Below are 27,460 nucleotides of genomic sequence, written 5' to 3' on the forward strand. Positions count from 1 at the left end.
ATTTCGATATATGTATACTTTTGTAAGCTTTAATTTGGTTTGATTGTCATATATTTACGATCTCAATTCCTTCTATTTATGCTACTTTTCCCGCCCTCTTATTGACAGCAAACAGTAATAAGAAGTAATTCCTAGATGCTTTTACACATGGATGTATAAATTTAAAGGAAAACACGAATGTTGAAAATTATTCACATGCTTTTACATACGTCTATAGAACACTGGTTTTCCGATTTTTATGTTCAAATTATCTTGAGTTGAAGATGTTAATACACTTTCTTTATACCAATCGAGAATTTCAATGAATCTCGAATTTTAATGAGTCACGTCGGTGACATTATCAAGGATTTGAATACCATATTTACCTTATGTCAGTAATGATAATTTCTACCAAAGCGTTCGTAAATCTTCTAAAAAATGCACTCAGCTGAAAATAAGAGATACTGTGAAGACATGTTGAATCTGGGAATGCAAGTTTGAGAAAGTATTCCAGTATACATGTGTGTAATTTAAAGCAAGGGTGTACATAAAGATCCGCTTGAGGAAATGTAACTAGTCCAAGAACATAAATCTCATGAATACTTATTTTGTACATGTTATGTGGCAAATAGTAAATTCGGATTTCATTCTAAAAACTAGTCATTAAATCGTTTCATCACTGTATTCTCACCTCACGAATTTTACATAGCACAATCATTTATATCTGAGAAAAAGTAAATAAAAACATGTCAAAGCAGTTTGTAATATTTGCCAATGTATCACAATTATTTTTACAAAACCTTTAATTTTAGCTTGAAGAATGCGGATACACAAATGTATTAGTAAACTGCTTATATTAAAAACACAACGTACTGTTGCTATTAGTTTGAATTCAACATCGATGTATACGCTAGCGGCATTGAGATTAGTTTCTGCTGGAAGATCCATTTCGATTACAACAACTGCCTCGATTAGAATCGCTGAATCTGCATAATTGAATCAAGTTATGCTTATTTTTCTCTACTGTTTATGTTAGTTTGCTATTCAAATAACTCAATAATAAGAAACAGTTAAGATGTCAAGGGATCTTTCTAGAACCAGTTTCACACTTATTGAGGATAACTATTTCAGATATGTCTATATAAATAAAACAATATTGCGAAAGCAAAATGCCAAGTATGTCATTGCGCTCTTACACATAAAGAATAAAATGTCTTATTTCATATTTTTTTCAATATTCTTGCATGAAACATATTGAGGAGTCTTTAAAACTTTATAAAATATAACTATGCAACTAAAATCACTTACACATAACTAAAATATAACAAGGCCTTATAGGTATTGATTAAGCAAAACTTACCAGGCTTTATTGTCGTTGTAGATATATCTATAGAAGAAAAATAGCAATTCATCAACTAAACATTACATATGAATATATAAAGTAGACTTCTCTTTCACGGCATGGATGTATACAATATAATCTACGCAAATGTGACATAGTTTACTTTGAGGTATAAATCACTGTTTCGAAATTACTATAAAATGAACACTCATTTGTCACTAGTTAGTAAAGTAGAGATTTTTTCAAATGCTAATAGGTGCACCGAAAAACGATCCTCTAAATGCACAAATATTTATTTAAAGTTATGTTGAGTTTAAGTTGTAAACAATGTCGTTAAGTAGTAAGAAGGTTCTGATGTGTGCAGGTATATTCATATGAGCCGTGCCATGAGAAAACCAACATAGTGGGTTTGCGACCAGCATGGATCCAGACCAGCCTGCGCATCCGCGCAGTCTGGTCAGGATCCATGCTGTTCGCTTTCAAAGCCTATTGTAATTAGAGAAACTGTTAGCGAACAGCATGGATCCTGACCAGACTGCGCGGATGCGCAGGCTGGTCTGGATCCATGCTGGTCGCCAACCCACTATGTTGGTTTTCTCATGGCGTGGCTCATATTTCGTTTCTTTACCTGCTACACACTTGTCTTCGTTGGTTTTAACAAATCCTCTTTTGCATTCACATTCATACCACCCTTCTGTATTAACACATGTTGTGTGCTCGTCATCATTACACAGTGTGTCATCGTCATCACATTCGTTAACATCTTCATCACACGTGTCACCTTTCCAGTTTGATTTACAGTTACATGTTCCTGTCACAGTGTCACATGTTTGGATCTCATTTGCTGAGTGTTTGACATTGCAGTTGCAACGATCCGTACAATTCACGCCATATGTATCGTCAGTGCATTCTGAAGTAAAGTCAAATTTTAACCGGGCATAATAATACTATTTAGCGTTTTGATTACAGGTGCCGAAGAAATATGTCATAAAAGGATCTTGAAGTACTATTGACCTACTAAATATTATCAAGTAACAAAGTTCAAGCCATTTTCTGTATTAAACATGTGATTTCGAAACGACTATCATAATAAAAAGTACATATATGGTTGGTCCATCCTTATTTCATTTCCATAGCATGTGAACTAACATTAAGTCGCCAGATAATCGCTATAACTTACCATCACAGGTAACGTTGTCTTCTTGCAACTGATAGCCATCGAAGCAGGAACAAACAAAACTTCCGACTGTGTTTGTACAATTTTGGGTACATGGTGATTCAGTGCACTCGTCAATATCTGAACGACAACAGTTATAAAAGTTTGGTAGTACGGTACAAGAAAAACAAAACATACCATGCACGCCCATTTGAACACGGACGATTTAAAAATATGATGTATCATCTAAGATTATTTATTTTATGTATCAAGCGTATGTTATGTTGACGTTCCATAAGTCTTTAGTCTAGGAAAAATGTAATATGAATAATTTAGGAGATTGAAGACGCTCGTGCGTTATTACTTAAAAATATGTAATAAAATATTTAGTTCTCAATTATCCTGGTATCACTGATAGACTTAAATAAGGTGATTTCCTTGCCCAAGCATACTCCAAGCTAGTCGCATGCAATGCCTTACCCGTGCATATATTGCCTTGTTCACGTAATCCTTCCTTGCAGCGGCAGCTGTACGATCCATTTGTGTTCTCACATATTGAATTGGCCTTGCTCTGGCACAAAGTAGAGTTTTCTTCGCATTCGTCTATATCTTCGGAGCAGCTGATACCCTTCCAACCCTAATATTGATAATTCAGTCTTAGATATAGAACTGAACGGGCTTACCATTAACCATAACCAAACAATACAAAGACGTTGCCGTTTATTAGTAGTACAGGGCATTTAAGACATTTCATAATAATTGTGTTAATTTATAACAAGTTCAGCCTGGGTATATTCTTTTGTGGGTATACATAATACTAGCAAGAACTGAACACATAGAAATGAGATAAACACAATCTAAACTATTCCGTTTTTTAAAGAAACAATGTAATTTATTATTCTAACCTTTTTGCATATGCAGTTCCCTTCTACATGGTTGCATGATTCTGTATTGTGTTGCTTGCACTTACATTCTTCACTGCAATTGCGCCCAAAGGTTCCTTTCGGACACACTGCAATGTATATGTATAAAACCATTTCTCTACGATCAATTACTTTTACCACAATCTCTGTACGGAACGTTTCGTTTAAGCATAATATAAATGCATATCATTATTTTTCAGCAAAATCCAGTGATGATTTAAACTGATTTAATTACGTTTCATATAAATATATAATATAATATTTGTGCGTTTGTACCCTTATACTATTTTTACTCCTATTATCAACTAAGTAAATTACAAACCTTCACAGTTCCTTGCATCCATCAGTCGGAAGCCATTATAGCATACACATTCATAGCTTCCGTCGGAGTTATAACACGTTGAATTTTGTGGACAAACTGTTGTATTTTCACATTCATTGGTGTCATCTGCGCAGGCTGTTCCATTCCAGCCGTTTAAACATTCACACTGCCCTGTCGATGAATTACAAGTGTCTGTGTTTGTTTTGTTGCAGCTGCAACTAAACTGGCAATTGTCACCAAATGTCCACTCCTTGCATTCTGAAAATAGGCGGAATTGATAAATTTTGGCATTATCGCACTTTTAGTTTAGCCAGTGTATTAAGTGGTGTGTGATATCACTCATTAAGCTGCATCAGTCTCGTTACTTTTAAATGGTAAATTAAAACAGCCAAATGTAGGATATAAGCATATTCACCTAAAACAGTTTTTATTTTATCTTTTACCTTGGCATGTAATATTATCGTCTTGAAGGTAGTATCCAACAGCACAGGTACAAGCAAAGCTTCCATTTGTATTTGTACAATATTGGGAGCAAGTGTCATCTCTCTCAACGCATTCGTCGATGTCTTTAATGGTAACGAAAAAATAAAATGATATACAATCTGGGATAAATAAGAAAGTTAACTACAATACTACTTGGTACAGTAAACCAATATCTGAATAAGAGGATCATGGTGACCCTGGATCGCTTACCTGAGTAATATGAGCTACATGTTTCAAATATCAAGCTCATGATAAAATATTAAGAAAGTCAGTAGGTTACATTCATGGACAATGACATATAGTTTTACAATTTGTCTGCAAAACTGAGTATGTCATCAACATTTTAAGGCTGTATCTTAAAAAAAAAACAAGAAAGTAGGTCAAGGTCACAATCAAGTGACATCATATTACTTGGGGTCACCAGGTAACTATAACTAAACAGACTTGGAAATAGAATCAGATGATTTTTAAGTATTTTTCCTATATAACTCACATAAGAACTAAGTGACCCTCGTGCTGGGCTTCCTTCAACCCCAGGGGCATAATTTGAACAATTTTGGTAGAGGACTACTAGACAATGCATTTAAAGCTTTTTCCTATATAAGTCTATATAAAACTTGGGACCCCAAGGGCAGGGCCTCTTTTCACCCAACGGGTACAATTCAACAATTTTTGTTGAGGACCATAAGACAATACTTCAAACCACTGTCAAAGGTCTAAGTGTTTCAGACAAATAGATTTTCAAAGTTTTCTCTATATAAGTCTATATAAACCATGTGACCCCCGGGGCGGGGCCATATTTGACGCTAGGGAGATTATTTGAACAATGTTTGTAGAGGACCACTAGATAATGCAACACACCAGATGTCAAAGCCATAGGCCCTGTGGTTTTGGACATGAACATTTTTAAATTTTTCCTTTTGGTTGCCATGGCAAGCAGAATTCTACATGGGATTCAATTATTTGAACAATTTTGAAAGGGGGCTACCAAAGGTTCATTCCTGTGAAGTTTAGTGTAATTCTTCCCAGTAGTTTTTAAGAAGTATTTTTAGAAATTGTTGATGCACGACTGAAGACTGACGACGCACTACGCACAACGCACGACGGACGGCGGACATCAAGATGTCAGGATAGCTCACCTTGTCATTTGTGACATGTGAGCTAAAAAGACACTAAAGATTCAAATTGGCTGTAAAATATCATGTATTTTGATTAATGGCATAATGGTCGACGAAAGAAATACAGTAATCTTACATGCATCAAATTCATTATCAGATGAAATTTAAATACGTATGTAAATTATCACAATTACAAGTTGCAATCTCGTAGGAAACATTTTAAAACTAGCTGCACTCCTATGTTTACAATGTCTGTATGTAAACGTATATCATACGATGTTAATTTACATTACACAAAAATGTATTGGAACCTACTCATTCGATTATTTGAAGGGGAATTTATCGTACAGATTTGAAAGTTTCTATTATGAAAATAGACTTAAAATGGACAACTATAGTTACATGACTAAACATATACAATAAGAACAATGCATTTTGAATTAAAGACTATGGTATGAATTTAAAACCAACAGGAAAACTGCACTTTTAACAAAACTTCCGAGAACAGAACAAATAAAGTATGTCATTATTTAGTTACATGATTCTAATATTTTAATGAATTCCCATTTAGATTTAATGGCGGGACCTTACGGAAATACTGCGCATGTACATTCGCGCAGACTGGTCTGTACCCATGCTGTTCGCTTACGGTTTCTGTTATTGCAATAGGCTTTGAAAGCGAACAACATGGATCATGACGCGCATCTTTTCATCTTTTAATCTATATTGTACTTTTATATGTCTGTATATGTTTGTATATATATGTATGTAGATTTACTCTTTTTCATACATGTGACGGATGAGGAACTTGTATGTTCAAATCCTAGAAACAGAATTCTGTTCTGTTCTGTTCCTGACCAGACTGCGCGGATGCGGATGTTCAAAACAAAATGTAACTACTGAAACATGTATAGCAAGCATTTACCAAACTAAGAAATTCGGTTTAAATCAGTTGAGATGCACTTTATCATAACTATGACATATTTTATGCATAGGAGTAGGATAATTATAATTATAATTCTTGTCGGTCGCCTGAAGTTACATTTTGCAATTTTGTAAAACAAATATATGTCAATGTCAAATAAATTCAGAATATGGGTCTGAAAAGGCGCAAACTTTTCTTGATATCTCTTGGGCATAATCACTACAACATTGTAAGAGAACGTGCCATTCTACTTATGCAATGTTTAACAGAAATTAAAATAAGGATTACAAGTGGTAGCCTAGTGGTAGAGCGTCCGCTTTGAGTGCGGCAGGTCGTGGGTTCGATCCCTGGTCGCGTCATACCAAAGGCGTAAAAATGGTACTAGTAGCTTCCTCTCTTAAGAGGATAGTGCTAGGACTGATCAACCAGGTGTCAGTATAATGTGACTGGGCGGGATATCATGCCACGTGTTTACGGCATGATATTCCAGTGAGGCAGAATTATAAAGTTGGGTATTGTGCTCACGGCTACAAGTAGACACCATCGTTTATATGACTGAAAAAGTGTTAAAAAAAGACGTTAAACCCGAACACACACACACGCACGCACGCACGTACGCACATACACGCACATACAATATAAAGCCAGGAAAAATAAATGACCACACAATGGACGGTTATAGGGATTTACAACAAGTGTCAATATCTTCATTCACTACTGACTGAAATGTCATAAGTATCATATTACACAGACCTCCACTGAGCTAACCAGTAAGTATATCTCTTAGGCAGTGAAACAATTTGATGTACTTTGGCCAGGGACTGAACTCTCCAGTAAATTTTGGCGAACTATATGTAAACCATGGCAAAACTCTAAACGATGTGTGTCAAATTTAGGGCAACAACAGTATTAAATTAATATTTCTCATCTACTTCATGAAATATAATTGAAACATTTACCTTGGCATGTCACATTATCGTTTGCTAAGAAGTAACCAATTTCGCAGCTACATTCAAAGCTTCCAATTGTGTTTGTACAATTTTGGGAGCAAGCGTCAGTGTTCTCAATGCATTCGTCAATGTCTTGTACGAAAACATAACAAAATGATATGAAGCATTCAAAAAGTACAACTAAATATATCATAGCCCGTTAACCAAGTGGCGATATCATTATTCAGTACTAACTGAAATGTCATAAGTATAATATTAGACAGATTCCCGTTGAGCCCACCAATAAGTACAATCAACAACATTCCTAATCGGTCAGTTTTTTTGTATTACTTTTTTGTTAATAATGCAAGTACTTACACAAAATTTCACATACCGACATTTAAATAGGTACTGCAGCTAATTGTTGATTTATTTTTAACCGACTCATCGCGAAAGTACCCGCTTTAGGCGTTTTGGCCAATTTAGCATATTTTGCACGTGCATGTCATGTGCACCAATATGCACGTGTTAATGAACACTTTTGGTATTACAGAAAAACAAATATCATCATTAAACCGACACAAAAGCAACGCGCCCGGGCTGTCGGAATTATACAACAAAATTCAAAATAGGTCATTTCAATGAATTTGTACTTTGGTTAAATTTAAAAAAAAAGAGCGCGGATGGTAGATAACCAACGAGTGAAGGTTCTTGTCAACTGGAATAAAGTTACACAAGGAAATAACCACCAAAGTAACGATTACAAACAAATAACATCAAAATTCTATTGAAACTGTAAAAACAAAATCACACGTGTCGTAAATGTGTTCCAGCTAGCAACATTCCGACAGCTCGATCTCATTGCTCTTGTGTCAATTTTACCATAATATGTGTTTTTCTAGTTGGACTTTCGTCAGAAATGCCAAAGTTGTAAACGAGCATGTGAAATTTTGTGTAAATATCTGCATTATTGACAAAATAGTTATACAATGTACAAATATAAACTGACCGATTAGGAATTTTGTTGAGTGTATGTCCCTTAGGCAGTGCAAAATTTGATGTACTTTAGCCAAGGACTGAACTCTCCAGTAAGTTTTGGTGAATTATTTGTAAATATAATCAGAAAAGTAGATCCCTCGGAAGCACCGAGAACAATGCAAACAGTGAAAATATCAGACTCGGTTTGATTGAGTCTGTTCATGAGCAGTAATGGAAAATGCAACACTGCCCACGCCCCCTAGCACCGGCTTAAGCAGTATTCAATCTTCATATGTAAATGAGTTGAAATCAATGATCCCGAAGGACCATGGCAAATCTCCAAACGGTGTGTGTCAAATCAAGGGCAACAACAGCATTAGATCAATATTTCTGATCTACTACACGAAATATAATTAAAACATTTACCTTGGCATGTCACATTATCGTCTTCTAAGAAGTAACCAACTTCGCAGCTACATTCAAAGCTTCCAATTGTATTTGTACAATTTTGGGAGCAAGCGTCAGTGTTCTCGATGCATTCGTCAATGTCTTGAACGGAAATATAACAAAACGACATGAAGCATTCAAAAAGCACAACTCAATATATCATAGTTCGTTAACCAAGTGGCAATATCATTATTCAGTACTGACTGAAATGTCATACGTATAATTTTAGACAGACTCCCATTGAGCTAAACCAGTAAGTTAATGCCCTTAGGCAGTGAAACAATCTGACTAAAGTACATCTCTAACTAACGCTACGCTTTGCATGTAAAGACGTGCTAATGTTAGACCAGTTCTGACGACCGATCCGCTAGCCAATCAGAGCCTTGTATTCAACAATTTGAAAGAGGAAGAAGAAATTTTAAAAAAATCTATATTTAGCCTTGGGTTTTCATATTTATAATTCTTATGACGAACACATCTTGACTGTGCCCTCGTGTTTTGAGAGGTATCACATTACTATGTTTCTGTTCCTAGTCACCGTTCGTTCTAGCGTTTTGTACAGTTGTGATACAATAAAACCCCTGAGACAGGTATTAAAAATCCAGTGATAGTATGATGTTAGAAATAAGACACATGATGCTAGGCATTAAATCCCAGAGACCGATATTAGAACCATGTTGCTAGGCATTTCCACACCGCTGATAGGCATAAGAACCACGGTGATATATATTAGATCCCGGGTAGTAGGCATTTGAACCGCGGTGATAGAAGATAGAACCCCTGTCGTTACATGCCTGAAATACTTCTGAGAAACGGTGTTGAATCCAAAAGAAAAGGAAGTTAGAACCACGGTTGTAATACGCATATACATATGAACTTTATTAATCTTTGTTGAATCCAAGAGTAAAGTAAGTTAGAACCACGGTTGTAATAAGAATAAACATATGGACTTTATTAACCTTTGTTGAATCCAAAAGAAAAGGAAGTTAAAACCACGGTTATAATAAGAATAAACATATGAACTTTATTAACCTTAGGTAATAGCAGTTCGAACCCCGGTAATAGCAATAACCCCCGTGATACCAGTAAAAGCACCGGTAATTTGTACAATTAGACCTATTGATTTAACAATACGTGGTTAAGCACCCTACCTTTACACTCTCCTAAATCTGTTACATTGAAGCCGTCTTTGCAGATGCATTCAAAACTTCCGTTGGAATTTTTACAAATTGAGTTATCAGGACACACAGTTTCAGTTTCACATTCGTTAATATCACTTTCACATTTTGTTCCATTCCAACCAGTTTTGCATAAACACAGGCCTGATGTCGCATCACATTTGTCAGTGTTTTCGGGTAAACAAGTGCAGTTTGATGCACAGCTAAAGCCATATGACCACATGTCACATGCTGAAATAGTTGTATAGGTAATGATAAAAATCAAATCAATTTCTAATGCATGTAATACAGATTCTTGTGGTTTATCGATTTAGTTTAAATGTAAATGAGCTTATATCTAGATACAAAAAAAAAAAGTTGTATTGAATTGCCTTACTTTCTGCAATTTCATTTTTTGAAATATTTAAACATAAGGTAATCAGCAGGAGTGTATTTAAGTCAAGTTAAATAGAACTGCAAATAGTTTCAGATTACTTACCCTCACAAGATATTCCGTCCGCGGACAGTTTAAATCCTGTGTCGCAAGAACAAATATAGCTACCTATAGTGTTACTACAATTCTGTTCACAACCGGATTTGTTCTCAGTACATTCGTCTATGTCTAAAAATACATATTTTTTTAGTTTAGTATTACCTTATGTAGAGGATATTACATAAGTGTCTTTTCATACTGTACAAGATGAATAAGATAATCAAATAATGCTAGGCTCTGTTTTAATCAAAAAGTTGGATTATTTAAATTTGAATGTGAGAATACCTTGGCATTTTCTAGATTCAGTCCTTGCATAGCCTTTATTGCATCTGCATTCAAACGCTCCGAACAAATTCTCACATGATGAATGGATTGGGCAAATGTCTTCTTCTTCACATTCATTGACGTCATCTTCACAGTCAGTGCCGTTCCATTCCGGTAAGCACTTGCAATCTCCTGTCACTGGGTTACAGTACTCAGAATTTGAAATGTTGCATGTACAATTTAATTGGCAATCCTGTCCATATTTCCATATATCACAATCTGCAACAGATGAACTCGTTTTACTGTATTGCATCGTAATTTGCATTATTATTGCAGAAATTTTGAATATGAAGATTATTATTGTAAAAGGACTTTATTTTATGTTTTTATGCCATACTTTATGCTAGGAATAATGATTATTCAGAAATATGTCCTTATGCTGACAAAATTTAATCGTAAAGATGTTAATGTCGTAATAAGGTGTAAAAATAAATGCTACAATCAGATTCCTTGGTGAAATAGGATTAAAAACTTTTAAATTATCTTTTTATCTTACCCGTACAAATATTGCCTTGATCACGTAATCCATCGTTGCAACGACAATTGTACGACCCATTTGTGTTTTCACAAGTTGAATTCAACTTGCTTTGACACAATGTTACGTTTTCTTCACATTCGTCTATATCTTCAGAACAATCGGTGCCCGTCCAACCCTAAAGTTAGTAAATCATATTGAGTGAAAAAAGCAAAACTGAATGTTCAACCAAATTCAGAAACAAGTCCAGTGTATTTGAATGTAGCCCACGGCGTACAAAGAACCTCAACTTACAGTGGCGCCCGCGTGTTGGTTCCCCGTGCACACGATTAAACCCTTGCGTGGCACCATTCATAAACGTTTCACGTTACACGCTTAGTTAATCGTGCAGCCAATCAAATAAGTTTTAAACCGTGTAAGCGTGCGGAAGCGGGAGACGAGTTTTTTGCATTATACGCATGCGCAGCGTGTAGATTGGAGATGGTAAAGCGCGTGCGCAGCTCGCGTCGTCTGCATGATGCCTGTGTATGATCACAAGTGGAATTTTTTAACTTTTGTTGCTTCCATTTCAAAGTTTAAATGGAATCAAAATATATTTACTAATTGGTCTTCATTAATTACCGATTAAAGCTTTGTCTTTAAGAACAAATATAAAAGTTTTTTTTTTCTTTTTACATCATATAGTTTCGTTCTAAACAAGTGTTAAAATACATTTTTGATTCCATTTCAGTGAACTTCTCTATTATTTCAAACACACGCTGTTTTACGTAAGTCATTAAATGAAAAGGTGAAATTAGTTTAAACAGTATTTTTATACAAGTATGCATAACATGATACAACAGTTCTAAAGATAAAATGAGGATTAGGAAACAAAGTTTGTGTAACTTATTGTGTCCTTCTCCTATAATTACTATACATATTAAACTACTTGTTATGACAGACTGAACATACAAGCGCGCAACAAAAATGAAATCAAAAGAAACATACTGTATAAACAGATAATAAAAAGAAGTACACGGTGAAATTATCCATATATTTCCAAATGCCTCGGTGATGATCTTATACATTTTAATGGATTTTGCTGCGTTTTTTATCCACTGTTACAAGGATGAGTGTATACCAAGTTATCATAATTATTCTTGTATGAAATGTTTTAAATAACTTTTGAGGCTGAATAATTATAAATATAAATTTACGCTGAGAGTAAACTCTGTCACAAAATAAAAGCTAGATTTAGTGTGATGATTTGATAGATTATTCACATTAGGGCAAAAAATACAGCTTTTATACCGGAGCTAGCGTATATTAGAATAGATACGTTTTTCTTCCTAGTATGTACTATAAACTCTCATCTGTCTAAAAATCAATCAAAAAAAGAAAGGGAGAATGTGTAACTTTATATAATATGTAATTTATCATTCAACTATAATATTCAACGAAAATCAGAAAATTTATCATAAGGAATGTCTCTAAAAATATCGTAATAAAAAGAAGAAACATAAGTTCTTTTCGCAAAATTGTACATACACTATCATAGTTACTAAAGATTATACATATTTAAACATGCGCAAAATGCTACTCCCGCTAAACAATTAATGGAAACCGGATGACACAATATCCCATCCTGCCAGTCAGAGAATCAAAGTGCAATACCGCCTTTGGCGGAACGTTACGTGCTGTTTGTGATCTACCTAATCATAATGAGAGTCTCACAATTAGTACATTTTTGTCTCGAATAGCTTCGGGCAATATCTCTATATTGCAAATATTGGGGTAAATTGAAGAAAACTTTTCCGATACGGCCAGCTGTTTAAAACTATCTTCATGCAGTTAAAATCGAACCCTTCTAATAGAATAAACGCACTTAGTCTATGTATCAATTAAAAAAAACTTTTTTTTTGTAATTAAACACGTAGTGTTCATGCGGGTGCACTCTGTCATATATTTGGGGAAAGGAATGGATTATGTGAAAGAATGGAAAATTCTGCGATAAGGTATATTTTCCTGTACTGAACTCGTAACTTGAAGGAAATTTATTTCTGACCTGATGCAATTAGAAACTTGATGGATCGCTTGCCGGTAAAAAAAAAGTGGAAAAATATTGCCCGAGGTCCGAAAAAGTCATTCATTAAACTTCAACAAAAATGTGTTTTAGTGTGTTTAACATATTTATCAAGTTTTCAAGTTTTACTATCAAATCGGAAATTACGTTCAAACATTAGTAAAACGCGGGGGATGAATGATTTTCTCGTCAGACGAAAAGTTTTACTGGTTTATAAAAATATAAACGTATTACACACCTGACTTATATATTTCCTAAAATTTTCAAACAGTTGTAGACCTATTTCTGCAATACAGATTAATGTATATTTCGTTTGATATAAAAAATGGGAGGGGAACCGTAATAATTCGGCCACAGCAAATTCTACCATTTGCTTTTCCATCTAAATTGCTATTCAAAGTTCTGTGTATTTGGCAGCAGAACGAGAAATTTCTCCAGTAACGAAGGTTCGATTATATAGTTTTCATTTTCCTTTGAGATTTCATTAGAATTTACAGACTTCAAAGATGATATTGTGACAAAAGAGAAGACTCAATCAGATGATATGTACGTCGGGTTGCACCACTTGAGATATATCTATCTCTTTCCGAGAGGGCGTACCCTAGAAATAGCATACAAATTGTAACGCACACGCACATTTCAGGTCAAGGTCTCAGTAACTCTGAACAGTTATATGGTTTCTGGTTGATAACTTGAGAACTCTTGGGTCTAGGATCATAATTTTTTGTACATTGGTGTAACATGATGAAATACAAGGCAGTCTGAAAGACAGCTAAATCCCCCGCCACTGCTATGGATAGTGAAAGGGTAAACCTTTGATTTTAGCTGTGACCTTGACCTTGAACTGACATGGCTGACTCATGAATTCTGCACAACGTCTTGATGAGGTGATCATTTGACCCTAGTTTCATGAAAATCCTTCAAGGGGTTTAGGAGATACAGAGCTGAAACCTTTGACCTTCAGTTGTGACCTTGACCTTGAGTTGACATGGCTGACTCATGAGTTCTTGATGAGGTGATCATTTGACCCAAGTTTGATGAAAATCCTTCAAGGGGTTTAGGAGATACAGAGTGGACACAAAATGGAAGGCTCAGAGCTTCGACCCTTAGTTGTGACCTTGACCTTGAGCTGACATGGTTGACTCATAATTTCTGCACATCGTTTTGATGAGGTAATCATTTTACCCAAGTTTTATAAAATTCCTTCAAGGGGTTTAGGAGATAAAGAGCGGACACGAAATGGAAGGCTCAAACATTTGACCTTCAGTTGTGACCTTGACCTTGAGCCGACATGGCTGACTCATAAATTCTGCACATTGCCTTGATGAGGTGATCATTTGACCCAAGTTTGATGAAAATCCTTTAAGAAGTTTAGGAGATATAGAGCGGACACAAAATGGAAGGCTCAAACATTTGACACTAAGTTGTGACCTTGACCTTGAGCCGGTATGACTGACTCATGGGTTCTGCACATTGTCTTGATGAGGTGATCATTTGACTCAAGTTTTATAAAATTCCTTCAATGGGTTTAGGAGATATAGAGCGGACACAAAATGGAAGGCTCAAACATTTGACCTTGTGTTGTGACCTTGACCTTGAGCCGACAAGGCTGACCTATGGGTTCTGCACATCGTCTTGATGAGGTGATCATTTGACCCAAGTTTCATGAAAATCCTTCAAGGAGTTTAGAAGATATAGAGCGGACACAAAATGGAAGGCTCAAAACATTTGACCCTAAGTTTTGACCTTGACCTTGAGCTGGCATGGTTGACTCATGGGTTCTGCACATCGTCTTGATAAGGTGATCATTTGACCCTAGTTTTATAAAATTCCTTCAAGGGGTTTATGAGATATAGAGCGGACACAAAATGGCAGGCTCAAATATTTGATTTGAGTTGTGACCTTGACCTTGAACCGACAAAGCTGACTCATGGGTTCTGCACATCGTCTTGATGAGGTGATCATTTGACCCAAGTTTCATGAAAATCCTTCAAGGGGTTTAGGAGATACGGACCGGACACGATTTTGTTACGGACGGAAGGACAGACGGAAGGACGGACGGACGCAGACCATTCCTATAATCCCTCCGCCACGGCGGGGGATTAACAAGTCAAGTTTGACTTTGAATTTAGTAGGTCAAAGGTCAAGGTCACAATGACACGAAACAGTTAAACAGTTCCCGGATGATAACTTGAGAACACTTGGGCCTAGGATTATGAAAATTGATAGGGAGTTTGGTTGTGACCAATAGATGACCATTTATGATTTTGAGGTCAGTAAGTCATCGGTCGAGGTCACAGTGACCTGGAACATTTAAAATGATTTTCGGACAATAACTTCAGAGTACTTTGGACTAGGATCACGAAACTTCATAGTGAGATTGGTCATGACCACCAGATGAACCTTATTAATTTTGAGTTCTAAAGGTCAAATGTCAGAGTGAACCAGTGACCCAGAATATTTAAACCTTTTCTTGACAGTAACTTGAGAACGCTTGGGCCGAGGATCATGAAACTTAATAGGGAGGTTGATCATGACCAGGAGATGACCTGTATTGACAAGGCTATATTGGGGGATATAATTCGTCACTCCTGTGACAACTCTAATTTGCTTTTGTTGCTGTTGTTGTGGTTCTTACTTGCTTTCTACGAATGACTCAAACCTTTTCCATGTGTATACGAGGGGTGCTCAAAACGTTTTCGTTATTTATCTTGGTAAGTTTAAATTCTCAAGAGAATAATTATCTCTTCATCACATCAAGGTAAACTCCCTAACTGAATGCGGCACTGTAGTGTCATCCATTGTTTTTATTTTTGATAGTTTTTTTTTTTTTTTGGGGGGGGGGGGGTTTGTAGTTTAATTTCAAGAGATAGTTACTCTCTAAAATGGATCCCTAAACTTGCCACAATCCATTTTTAATTTTCGATTCATTGCACATTCCATCTTATGCACTACAGAAAACATTTCTCTGCTTTTGACTTCTTGTCTGCAATAAAAGACCAGGCAAAGACAGAAATATTGTTCTTAGGTATTTGAGAGCTCGGGTATAATCTGTTTTGGACCATCAAGAACTCTAGAGATGTTATCAAAACGCTAAAAAAAGCTTCAAATGTTCAAATATAGGTACTTGTCTACTCTTTATACTAATTTACCACATAATCTTATTAAATACAAACTAGTAGTTTTAATTGAGAAAACATTTGCACGAGAAAACGTCAATTATTTGGCTTGCAAAGAAACTAGAGCATTATTTTCTAACAGTGGAATTAAGAGACACACTTTATGTAATTGTGCTCAGATTTGTGAAGCTTTAATGTTTCTACTAGATAACATATTTATCAAATTTGGCAATAAAGCTTACAGAAAAGTAATCTATATTCCGATGTAAACCAACTGCGCCCAACTCATTGCTGGCTTATTCTTGTACTGTTATGAACGGCATTTCATGCTTAGTTTATCTACTAAGACACAATTTGAAATTATTGAAGCTTTTGATGGAACCTCAAGGTATCTTGATGATATTTTAAAAATGGACAACCAATATTTTTTTTAGAAATGGTGAAACATATTTATCCAAAAGAGTTACAGCTTAACAAGGCTAATACTTCAGATGTAAAAGCGTCATTTTTTGGATTTAAATTTAACAGCTGATCTAGAAAACAAAATATATAATAAAAGGGACGATTTTAATTTTGAGATTTTAAACTTTCTCCGATTGTTATTTTTCCTGCTTATATGGGTGCGTTTGTGTGTTTGTGACTCTAAAGCGGTTCCCTATTGTGTTCTTGTCTCTTACGTGTTCGTTTTTTTATGTTATTTAGCTGAGTGTGGCAGTGTATTTATTTTTGGTTCATCAGTTTCTGCGTTATTGTGGTTTACGTTGAGAAAATAATATCCCATCTTGTACTCTTAACGGTGACAATGTTTCATTTTGGCTGCAACAAGAGGCCTGCCCTGACTGTTACTGTCATAAATACACTTTTTACCTCATTGAAAGGTTAAACCCAACACAAATCTCTTTAAAGTGGAAAATGATTTACAATGGATGCGACTGAATTCAGAATTTTCTCTTTTGGAAATATCCATAAAGATGTATGTAATGTAATGCATATGAGTCCTATTTGCTATTTCTTCACGTTTAATCATAGCATTGAAATAAAGACACAATGCATAAGGGGTATAATTCAACAGTAGACAACTTTATCAATTCTATCTGATGTAAATTGAATTTTCAAAGTATGTTAAGAAAAAATCCGTTAATTTTAAATGAAGTTCCTTAGTTTTTTATGTACAATAATTCTAAGGAAGGTGATTGGAAAGACAGAATAATATTGCACCAACCTCGTTAGAAAAGGGAAGCTATTGGAGTAGGATATATTTTAGACGCATTGTCTTCCTACAAATCACCAAGGATAGCATATTTTTGAATTCGCGATTTAAATAAAGCTCACCAGACTTTATCACAGCAGAACGAATATTTGCTTTTTGTGATCAATAAGTGATATAAAAGACGTAAAGGGAGAGACTAAAAGACCAACAACAAAAGCTCGTGTAAGTCACTGAAGTACTGGTAGTTGTAAATATATAAGATTATAGAGTGGCCTGTACGGGTACGTCTTGTATGTAATTCAAATATGTTTTAGGATTTTATTTCTGATCCGTAAAGCAGACTGTGCATTACTTAGCCTTATTATTTATGGAAACTGATATCCTCTGCAAATATCTTCAAGATGTTGTTACTTGGAGAAGTATGTGTGATGCACAAAAAGCTCCATGAAAAAAAAAACAACTGAGATATTGTTTTTGTTTTTGTTTGTTTTTTGCTGTGAGCACTAGGATAACCAATAATTATTGATAAAACATCTTCAAAATAAACTTATAAAACAATGATTGCTAAAGTTCCTTGAGAAGTTTTAAAAAGATCTAACTAGTAAACGTAAGTATCAACAAATACGTTTAGAACTATAATTATTTCATATGCATATGCAAACGGCTTACACAATCAACAACACAGTGAACATACAAATTGGTTTTGTTGTTTTTTTTCTACTGAATGAAAAAAAACCTGTTGTTGTTTTATCAAATTTCTTACGATTTATTGTACACTTGATTGTTTACTTGAGTTTCAATGAAATGTACAACGTCCCTAGTATCGGCATGTTTCAATAGCGGCATTCTTTTATACATTAGCAGTGGAGTTTTAACTTAGGGTTACGTTTTATATATACATATGTATGTATATTCTGATTAATATCGCCGGTTTAAAGCTATTCAATGTGAGCGATTTATAAAGATTTGAAATTCAATAGAAGGTATCATATTACGTCATATAAGTTGTCCGTTTTGTAAAAATTATTGTCGATTATTTACTTTAATATTAAAAGGTAGTTTCAAAAGTTTTGTTATTTGATAAATATCATTTTACAATTCTTTTCTACTATGGCATATTTTAGCTCATCTTGTCCTCAAAATGTCAGAAATTATGTTTCTTAAAACGTACGTTAAACGTGCTGTAACTCAATTATAAAATCAAAATGCACAAATAAATCGCTTTACTGGTTCGCTATTCGGCCATAAGAGACATTAAAATGCTTCATTTAGTCAATATAATTGAATTGTAAATGCAGCAATGTACTTCAGGTAAAATTGTATAAATTCCAAATATAAAGTAGAGATTTAATACCCTCTTGCATATAAAGGAATCGAACTGTCCGATTGTCTTTACGTAGGAAGCAGATTGTCCCGTTTCGCAAATACAAATTAATGACTCGATTTTGTTTATATTCACACTTTACAAACCTTGAGACTTAACCTACAATCTGGCATATATATAATGACATTGACTATCAACTGACTCTAACTTTCAAACTTAAATCTTAAAAAAAAATACATTTTTGGTTCTACAGCCCACTAGAATAACCCAATGCAGTTCATACTCATACTCATACCTTGTGACAAGACCTACAATCTGACCCACATATAGATGACATTGACATTCATATGATCTTCAACTTCGAACTTAAAACCTCAAGAACAGAATTTGTTCCTGCATCCAGGGAAATGATTATGACTTTGGGAAACGCAGCTATTTATTTAAATATAGAAACTTTTCTATTTTACCCGTAATTTGCTATAAATTAAAACGTAAAGAAGGGAAAAGGAAGAATTATTATTTCTCGATATGAATCGTCATTTGATTTAAATTGCAATGATAAGGGTGTTTACATTTATGGACCCTGAAATGTCTAAAGATAAAAAATGTCCTGAAATTTATTTTTAAATCCTTGAAACAAACACAATTCTACAAATGTAAAAGTTCTGATAGTTTTGTTTAATAACAAAAGTAGTCGTTTTGATATCACATTTAAAGTTCTGATCCGCAAAGAATGACAACTCGTGTCTTAGGTAAGAGTTACATGCATATGTATTTATTTTTTTACTTCTCTTGCAATTACACAATTTCGTGAAAAATGAATACGTTTTAAGGCACATTATCAAACATTTTTGTACAACAAAACCTTTTAGGATTTCTTAATAATTGTTTGATTTACCCATAAGAACTGCTTCATATGTTTTTGTCAGGTTACTTACGGTAACAAAATAACTTTAAACAAAACAAGCCAGTAATAAAATGAAAACTCAGTAAATATTTTAAAGTAAAAATGATACAGTTTAGATTCATTTAAAATGTCACAGTACAAAATGTTTGGTGAAACAGGATAGGTAAAATTAGAAAAGGTAATGATAATTATGCTATATACCGAGCGCATGATCCTGACCAGGTACTGCGCTTGAATGCGCAGCTGGCTGGTCCTGCGATTTCATGCTGGGCGCAGAGCCACTCTTTTGGCTTTCTCATTGCACGGCTCATATCATATTTAAATTAATAAAATGATAAGGTATTATAAGAATTTTCATGATTACAGTAAGCTTGAATTGAAACGCATGACAGAATAAAAGGTTGTATCCAGTATCACAATCATTTATTTTATGCCAGTATGAGATATGAAATCTAATCTTTTTTTTAATATTTTAATGCATAAAGACGATAAAATGTTTCTTCCTAGTTTGTTTTTATTATGAAATTGGACATCTTAATATTTCAAATACAAGAAAGCTACAGAGCTGATATTAAACAATATCAAATATTAAATCTTCGAATGACTTTTCTGTGTTCTGTTCTGTTCATCGCTGTGAAAAGTGACATAGTGAGAGTATGTGAATTATGCAAAAATGTGGGTTGTTATTTTCAGCAGTATATTTTTGAAAATACGAATTTTATCGATTTCGTTAAATATTAGAACGGACAGTTTATTAAGTTTGCATTGTGCTAACTTAGAAAACGTTATTAAGTTTTCTTTATATACGTTAAAGAAACATCTCCAAACACATAGCCTTTACTACGTTTGTATCTGAATATGTATGTTGCGTTTTATTCGATTAGCTGTTTGTTAAGAAATGAAGTTAAAATTGGTTTAATATTTCGATTTGCAGTTTTAAAAAGCAAGATTGCAAAATAAAATCTCGGGTAGTTTAAATGCATTTGTTATCATGGAAAATAAGATTCCACGGAGTTATTGTTCCTTCTCATGGTGAACATGTCACACTTGACTGAGCAGGTAATGAATACAAGGGTATCATCAAAGGCATCCGAATTCCAGTAGGCGCCGCCATTTTGTACTCATGCATATTCATTAGAAATAGCCTCTTTGCCAATGTGTTTTTACGCATCTTTAAGTCAATCTTTAGTGAAATACAACTACGTAATAAACAGACCTACAAAAAAAAAACAATAATTTAGTTTAAACTATCTAACTCCTAAATCTTGCATGTCATATTGTAGAATCGAGATTAACTAAATGAATATTCATCATCTAAAAATAGACTCCCGCCCAAAAATATCGTCTACTATTATTCTTCTCGGTTGCATTCTTTGCTGCTTCCGGAGGTTCTTTTTACGATTTTATTTGATACCAACTTTATTATTTTGACATTTTAAGTATAACAATCAAAACATACTGTACTAATAAAGTTATTCGAGATTTTTTACTTGTCTGCGAATGCTATTGCACGATACGTACCATCAACGGATAACAACATTTCAATTACTTCCCTTGTTTTTATCTAAAACTGTATAATGTATTTCTTCACTTTACTGAGCTATAAATATTTCGAACTTTGTAATTTCATGCCTTTTGATTAATTGTTTTCTAATTTTTATGTTTCGAACTTTTTGTATGCACTTTTTTTCAAATCCATCAGTTTGTAGGTGCCGACTTTTATAAAAGCCCCTTTTCTGCTGGTTTAGTGGTTCTGGAGCTGTATCCATTCATGCAATGAAATTACTGGCATATTGCAGATCTTTTCTTCCATTGTATTGCTAATTAAAACAGGGAAACATACGACTAAATTCTGCTCTGTGCCACTAGCACAGCTGTCGACATTGATTCCCTAAATTTTGACAGAGATATGGTATTTATTATTGTCCGGTAGGATCGCTCATCAAAAGGTGTTTGTTTGTTGTTTTTTTTTTAAGTTAAATAAATGTTTGTGTGAAATAGCTTTAAGTATTCCTATAATGAATAGATAAGAATGCACGTAAACTAGCAAAACACATAGTTCATAATTATTTTATTGAAGATCCCTTAAAAAGAATATTTAATATGCGCTAGAAGGAACCTTTTGGTAAGCTAAATCTTGTAATATTTATATCAGATAATACAAATTTTAAATTATTTACGACAATAAATGGTAGTTAAAAGACACAATTATTTGAAGAGTATACACTGCAGGAAGATCATTTCCTTATATTCACAACACTTTGTTGTGTCGAGACTATATTGAAATTGACAAATTGGCAACGGACACATGCACAGACATATCAAGCTCATTATTTTGAAAGTTATGAACTTATTTTGAGGCCATCTGCACATATACATCTAACCGAAACGATGCATTTTATTTTTCATTTTTGAATTAGCTAGGGCTCTTGAGTATATTTGCCTGATTTTGATTCGAATCGCCTATATGAGCATATTTAATCCAACTTGTGACTAAGGGTACTTCCCCGAAGTTTCTATGCTTGATAATAATTTCGTCACGTGTTGGACTACCTTAAAGCCACCAATAGTACACTGAAAACTGAGAAAGATATGCTTTGATGCAACCTTGTACCGAAATAGAGACAAGAACAGCAAAAAAATTATTAAATATCCTTAGATAGGACAACATCGATGTTAGAGTTACGGCATAAATCTTGTATAATATCTATCAAAGAAGACACACAGCAAATAAAGGACCGAAAATATAATTTATATCTAACTGCAAAAGAGTCGATAGTATAGTATAGAAGAAACCAAGCGTAGATTCGTGAAATCGTAATAATGCATAAATGAAATCACTCGTGAAAAATTGCTCAAGACCCGCAGTTACGGTTGGTTTCTCTTGACATAGCCCGTGTATGTATTTTTGTATGGTTTCATGAATTAAAATATCCTTAATACAACAGTAAGATGTACACATTTTAGAGGCCGAATCTTACAAGATAATGCATTTAATAAACTCAATCTATCGAATTAGATCATTGGAAATTCCGATCTATATCTTTGATACATGGCATAGTTCAGAAAAACATCGGTGTCCACGTATAAAAAATAGTTTACATTAATCTAATATAATTGATGTAGTCGCTAGAAAGGTTATTTCATAATAGAGGTATGTGTGCATGTAGGTTCGAGCCACAATAATTTTTAGCCGTGATATAGTTTGATATGATTTAAAATTAGTATGTGACAAAGATATGCCTAAGACAAAAAGTGCTACATACTTATATACTAGAACATCATTTGTCCGTTATATATATATATATTGTAGATATAAATCGGTCGTTTGAGTCCATTACAATTAATTTGTCTACCATAAAATCCTTTCTGATAACATTTTCTGACAAAATACACTATCTTTAATTTTTGATATGAGCCTAGAGAAAAGAGACTTCCCTCAGAGAATATCGGGGTCATTACGAATCAAATACTAATAATAGATCTCAACAGACTTTGTAAATCTATATTCCGCTTTTTATAGAGTACAATAACCTCATACAGAAACGAAATAAGGAAATTATAAAACTAAATTAACAAACATAAAAAGAACAAAAAATCAGAAAAGTTTAAAAACTACTGAAATAGCAAAACAAATGCAAAGTGTAAGATCACACGTGACATCTCATAAACAAGAGGGCCAAGGTGGCCCTAGGTCGCTCACCTGAGAAACACACCATAACACAACATATTAAACAGTGTAAACATATTTGACCTAGTGATTTCATGGAAAATAATATTCTGACCAATTGTCATTAAAATTGGAGCAAAAATCTTGAGTATAAGTAAGTATTTTCTTTGATTTGACCAAGTGACCTAGTTTTTTACCCCAGATAAACCATATTCAAACTTGACTTAGATTTTATCAAGGCTATCATTCTGACCAAATTTCATGAAGATAAATTGAAAATTATAGTCTCTATCGCATACACAAGGTTTATGTTTGATTTGACCAAGTGACCTAGTTTTGGACCCCAAACTACCCATATTCAAACTTGACCTAGATTTCATCAAGGCAATTATTCTGACCAAATTTCATAAAGATCAATTGAAAAATACAGCCTCTATCGCATACACTAGATTTTTCTTTGATTTGACCTAGTGACCTATTTTTAGAACCAAGATAACCCATAATCAAATTTGAGGTAGATTTTATTAAGGCAATTATTTTGACCAAATTTCGTGAAGATCAATTGAAAAAAACAGCCCCTATCTCATACAAAATGTTTTTCTTTGATTTGATCTAGTAACCTTTTTTTGAACCCAAGATAACCCATATTCAAATATTACCTGGATCTTATCAAGACGATCATTTTGACTTAATTTCAGGAAGATCAATTGAAAAATATAGCCTCTATCGCATACACAATTTATTTCTATGATTTGACCTAGTGACCTAATCATCAGATCATCCGTATTCAAATTTACCCTAGCTTTTGTCAATGCAATCATTCTGACCAAATTTCATGAAGATAAATTGAAAACTATAGCCTCTATCGCATAAAAAGGTTTTCATTTCATTTGACCTAGTGACCTACTTTTTGATCCAAGATGACCCATTTTCCAATTCGACCTAGATTTCATCAAGGTTATCATTTTGACTTAATTTCAGGTAGATCAATTGAAATCTACAGCCTCTATCGCATATACAAGCTTTTCCTTTGGTTTGACCTAGTGATCTAGTTTTTGACCCTAAATGACCCATATTCAAACTTAGTCTAGCTTTAATCAAAACAATCATTTTGACCAAAGTTCATGAAGATCAATTGAAGAATACAGCCTTTATCGCATACAGATGTTTTTTCTTTGATTTGACCTAGTGACCTAGTTTTTGACCCCAGAGTCCCATTTTTAAACTCGGCCTAGATTCCACCAAGGCAATCATTCTGATTAAAATTCATGAAGATTAATTGAGAAATACATTCTCTATCGCATAAACAAGGTTTTACTTTGATTTGACCTAGTGACCTAGGTTTTGACCCCAGAGTCCCATTTTCAAAATCGGCCTAGATTTCATCAAGGTAATCATTCTGACCAAAATCCATGAAAATGAATTGAAAAATACAGTCTCTATCGCATACACAAGGTTTTCTTTGATTTGATCTAGTGACCTAGTTTTTGACCCCAGATGACCCATTTTATAAGTCGGCCTAGATTTTATCAAGGTAATCATTCTGACCAAAATTTGTGAAGATTAATTGAAAAATATAGCCTCTATCGCATATACAAGATTTTTCTTTGATTTGACCTAGTGACCTAGTTTTTTACCCCAGATGACCCATTTTCAAATTCGGCCTAGATTTCATCAAGGTTATCACTCTGACCAAATTTCATGAAGATCAGTTGAAAAATACAGCCTCTATCGCATACACAAGCTAAATATTGACAGACGACAGACCACAGACGACGGACGCCGGACATCGAGCGATCAGAAAAACTCACCTGATCATTGTTGTCTTATCTTAAGCCACTTCACGTTTCGTTTGTTTAAGACATAATATACATTTGTATCTCATTCAGTGATTTGTCTTTGAATAAATTTACTAGTATTGTTTGGAGTTCAGATGCGAAGCAATTAGTTGCAAAACAGACAGAAAGTGGACGCCTCCTATGAAAAACATACTAAGCATAGTAGGCACATCCTTTGGACGATCAATGGCAAAACATAGCGGGTGTTCTCTGTTTTCTGTACCAGTATAAACCTGTTCTCCACCAGTAACTGCCAACTTCCCCACACGAATCAAAGGTGAAGGACGAATGATACCAACCTGCACCTAGCCGTCACTGGATAAGATATCCCAAACGCCCAGAGAGACACAGACATTCTGCATGGGACGACCTGATTTTTTTGATAGAGACTGGGAGCCCTACTAACTTTGTGAAAAAAATTTTGATGACGAAGTATGTTCACACATCAAAGACCAGAGCACAAATTATGCTAGACATCAGGGCAACCACACTTTTCAGATCTCTATTGAAGATTTTTCCTTGCTATGCTGCTCGTCACAAGATATGTAGTATGTCTTCCAAGACGTAGGATGTATTGAGAACAACAATCTGACACTAAAAATGAGGCAATTTGTAATGCTACGTCAAGGAAGCGATTTGATGAAATACTGAATTACCTTCATGTCTGTGACAACAATCAACTAAATCCAAATGATAAAATGAGCAAGATTAGGCCGCTGTTTTCTCATATCACTGACCGATGATTGCACTATTTTCCAATGGAACAAGATCTTTCTATCGACTAAGCCATGATTCCTTACTTTAGTAAACACAGTGCCAAGCAATTCATTCTGGGATACCCATACGGTTTGGATTTAAATTGTAGTGCATTACAGCAAGGCTTGGTTACCTCATTCAGTTCGAGCCCTATCAATGTGCATGGCCGGCATGAACTGGGGATTGGTGCCGAAGTTGTTATTGATCTGATATCGGAGCTTTCTGAGGCTCGATATCGACTGTACTTCGACCATCTTTTCACAAGTGTGACGCTTTTGGATAGTTTAACCGAAATGGGCATCGGAGGAACCGGCAAACTGCGATCAAATCGAATTGAAAATTTTTCCTTGACTCCAGCGCGGCAGATGTTGAATATGGCTCGAGGAGTGTTTGATTATCGTTATGATGAACATGGTCAAGCACTGATTGTAGAGTGGAATGAAAATAATATTGTCTATATAGGAACGAACTGTCACAATGTTATTCCAGCGAATACAGTTCGTGATTGGCCAAAAATTGGTGCCAGATAGAATAAATGCGGGTAGAGGACGGTGGTTTAACAGTGATCATAAGCACTTAAATACAGTATTCAGCCAGTTCAGCAGTGACCTTTTCCGTAAACAGTAAACCACACTAGAAGTTGAATTCAAAACTGACATTTTTCATTTCACTGTTAATTAGTTCAATGACACTCTGGTAAATATGTATCATAGTTTTATTAACAACTTGAATTGAAGAATTGCAGGTGGAAATAACTCTTTATCAAAAGTAAAAATATTTAACTTGTAAGAAATTGTAGCAAGTCGTAGCAATCTAACAGTGAAAAAATATTTGACAAGAATACGAAATCAACATTATTTGAAAAAAAAAACACTTGTTCTATGTGTGATAAATGTAAATATTCTTGTTCTGCAGTAATATTTAAATGAATCTGTTACAATTATTATGAAAATGTATGTGTATGTGACAACTGTAATTATTGGAAAATAATGTAAAAACTGGAAAAATAAACCGCATCAACATGACTAATTTATTTATGATTTAGTTCATCTAGTAGTGGTATTTTGAATAGTTTATTATAATGTCCATCAAGAGCATAGACTGATCGGACACTATTCCATATTTCATAAGGATATTTTAAATAATAAAAACGTTATGGCAATATTACTTTAACAAGTCGATTGAAAAAAAAATCTCGTTTCTGTCAACATGACGTGTTCCAGTAGTAACTATATAGCAAAACATATTCAAGATATCGGTCGATTTAACCAAACCTTCAAATGTCATGACATTTTTTAATATTTGAGATATTGAAAAAAATGGAAAACAGTGTCTAGAAAGTTTTCAAAGAGATCTTTATAACTATGTAAAGAAATTTGCAATATTTGTAACTTTGAAAATAAGCTAGGATTGCTAATAAGTACATGTATCATAAATGTTAACGTTTCTCATATTACACAGAATTGTCATACTTATGTCCTATCCAATTTTGTTTACATATTGTATCTATTTTGGTAATTGAG

At 34.2% G+C, this 27,460-nt stretch overlaps 1 protein-coding gene across 1 annotated transcript; it reads right to left on the minus strand.

The window, feature by feature from the left end:
• Window positions 1–263: 263 nt before the first annotated feature.
• On the minus strand, window positions 264–25,843 carry LOC128551018 (fibrillin-1-like). Its single transcript, XM_053531270.1, has 16 exons — window positions 25,838–25,843; window positions 11,073–11,229; window positions 10,538–10,795; window positions 10,259–10,381; window positions 9,754–10,011; window positions 8,582–8,704; window positions 7,208–7,330; window positions 4,166–4,288; window positions 3,723–3,980; window positions 3,383–3,489; window positions 2,958–3,114; window positions 2,502–2,618; window positions 1,950–2,231; window positions 1,340–1,366; window positions 853–965; window positions 264–427 (listed from the first exon to the last, which is right to left on the minus strand). Exons 1-16 carry the CDS (start codon window positions 25,841–25,843, stop codon window positions 362–364), a joined length of 2,298 nt encoding a protein of 765 aa, XP_053387245.1. The 3' UTR covers window positions 264–361.
• Window positions 25,844–27,460: the final 1,617 nt, after the last annotated feature.

Source organism: Mercenaria mercenaria, chromosome 19, assembly GCF_021730395.1.
Source record: "Mercenaria mercenaria strain notata chromosome 19, MADL_Memer_1, whole genome shotgun sequence".
Taxonomy (NCBI): Eukaryota; Metazoa; Mollusca; class Bivalvia; order Venerida; family Veneridae; genus Mercenaria; species Mercenaria mercenaria.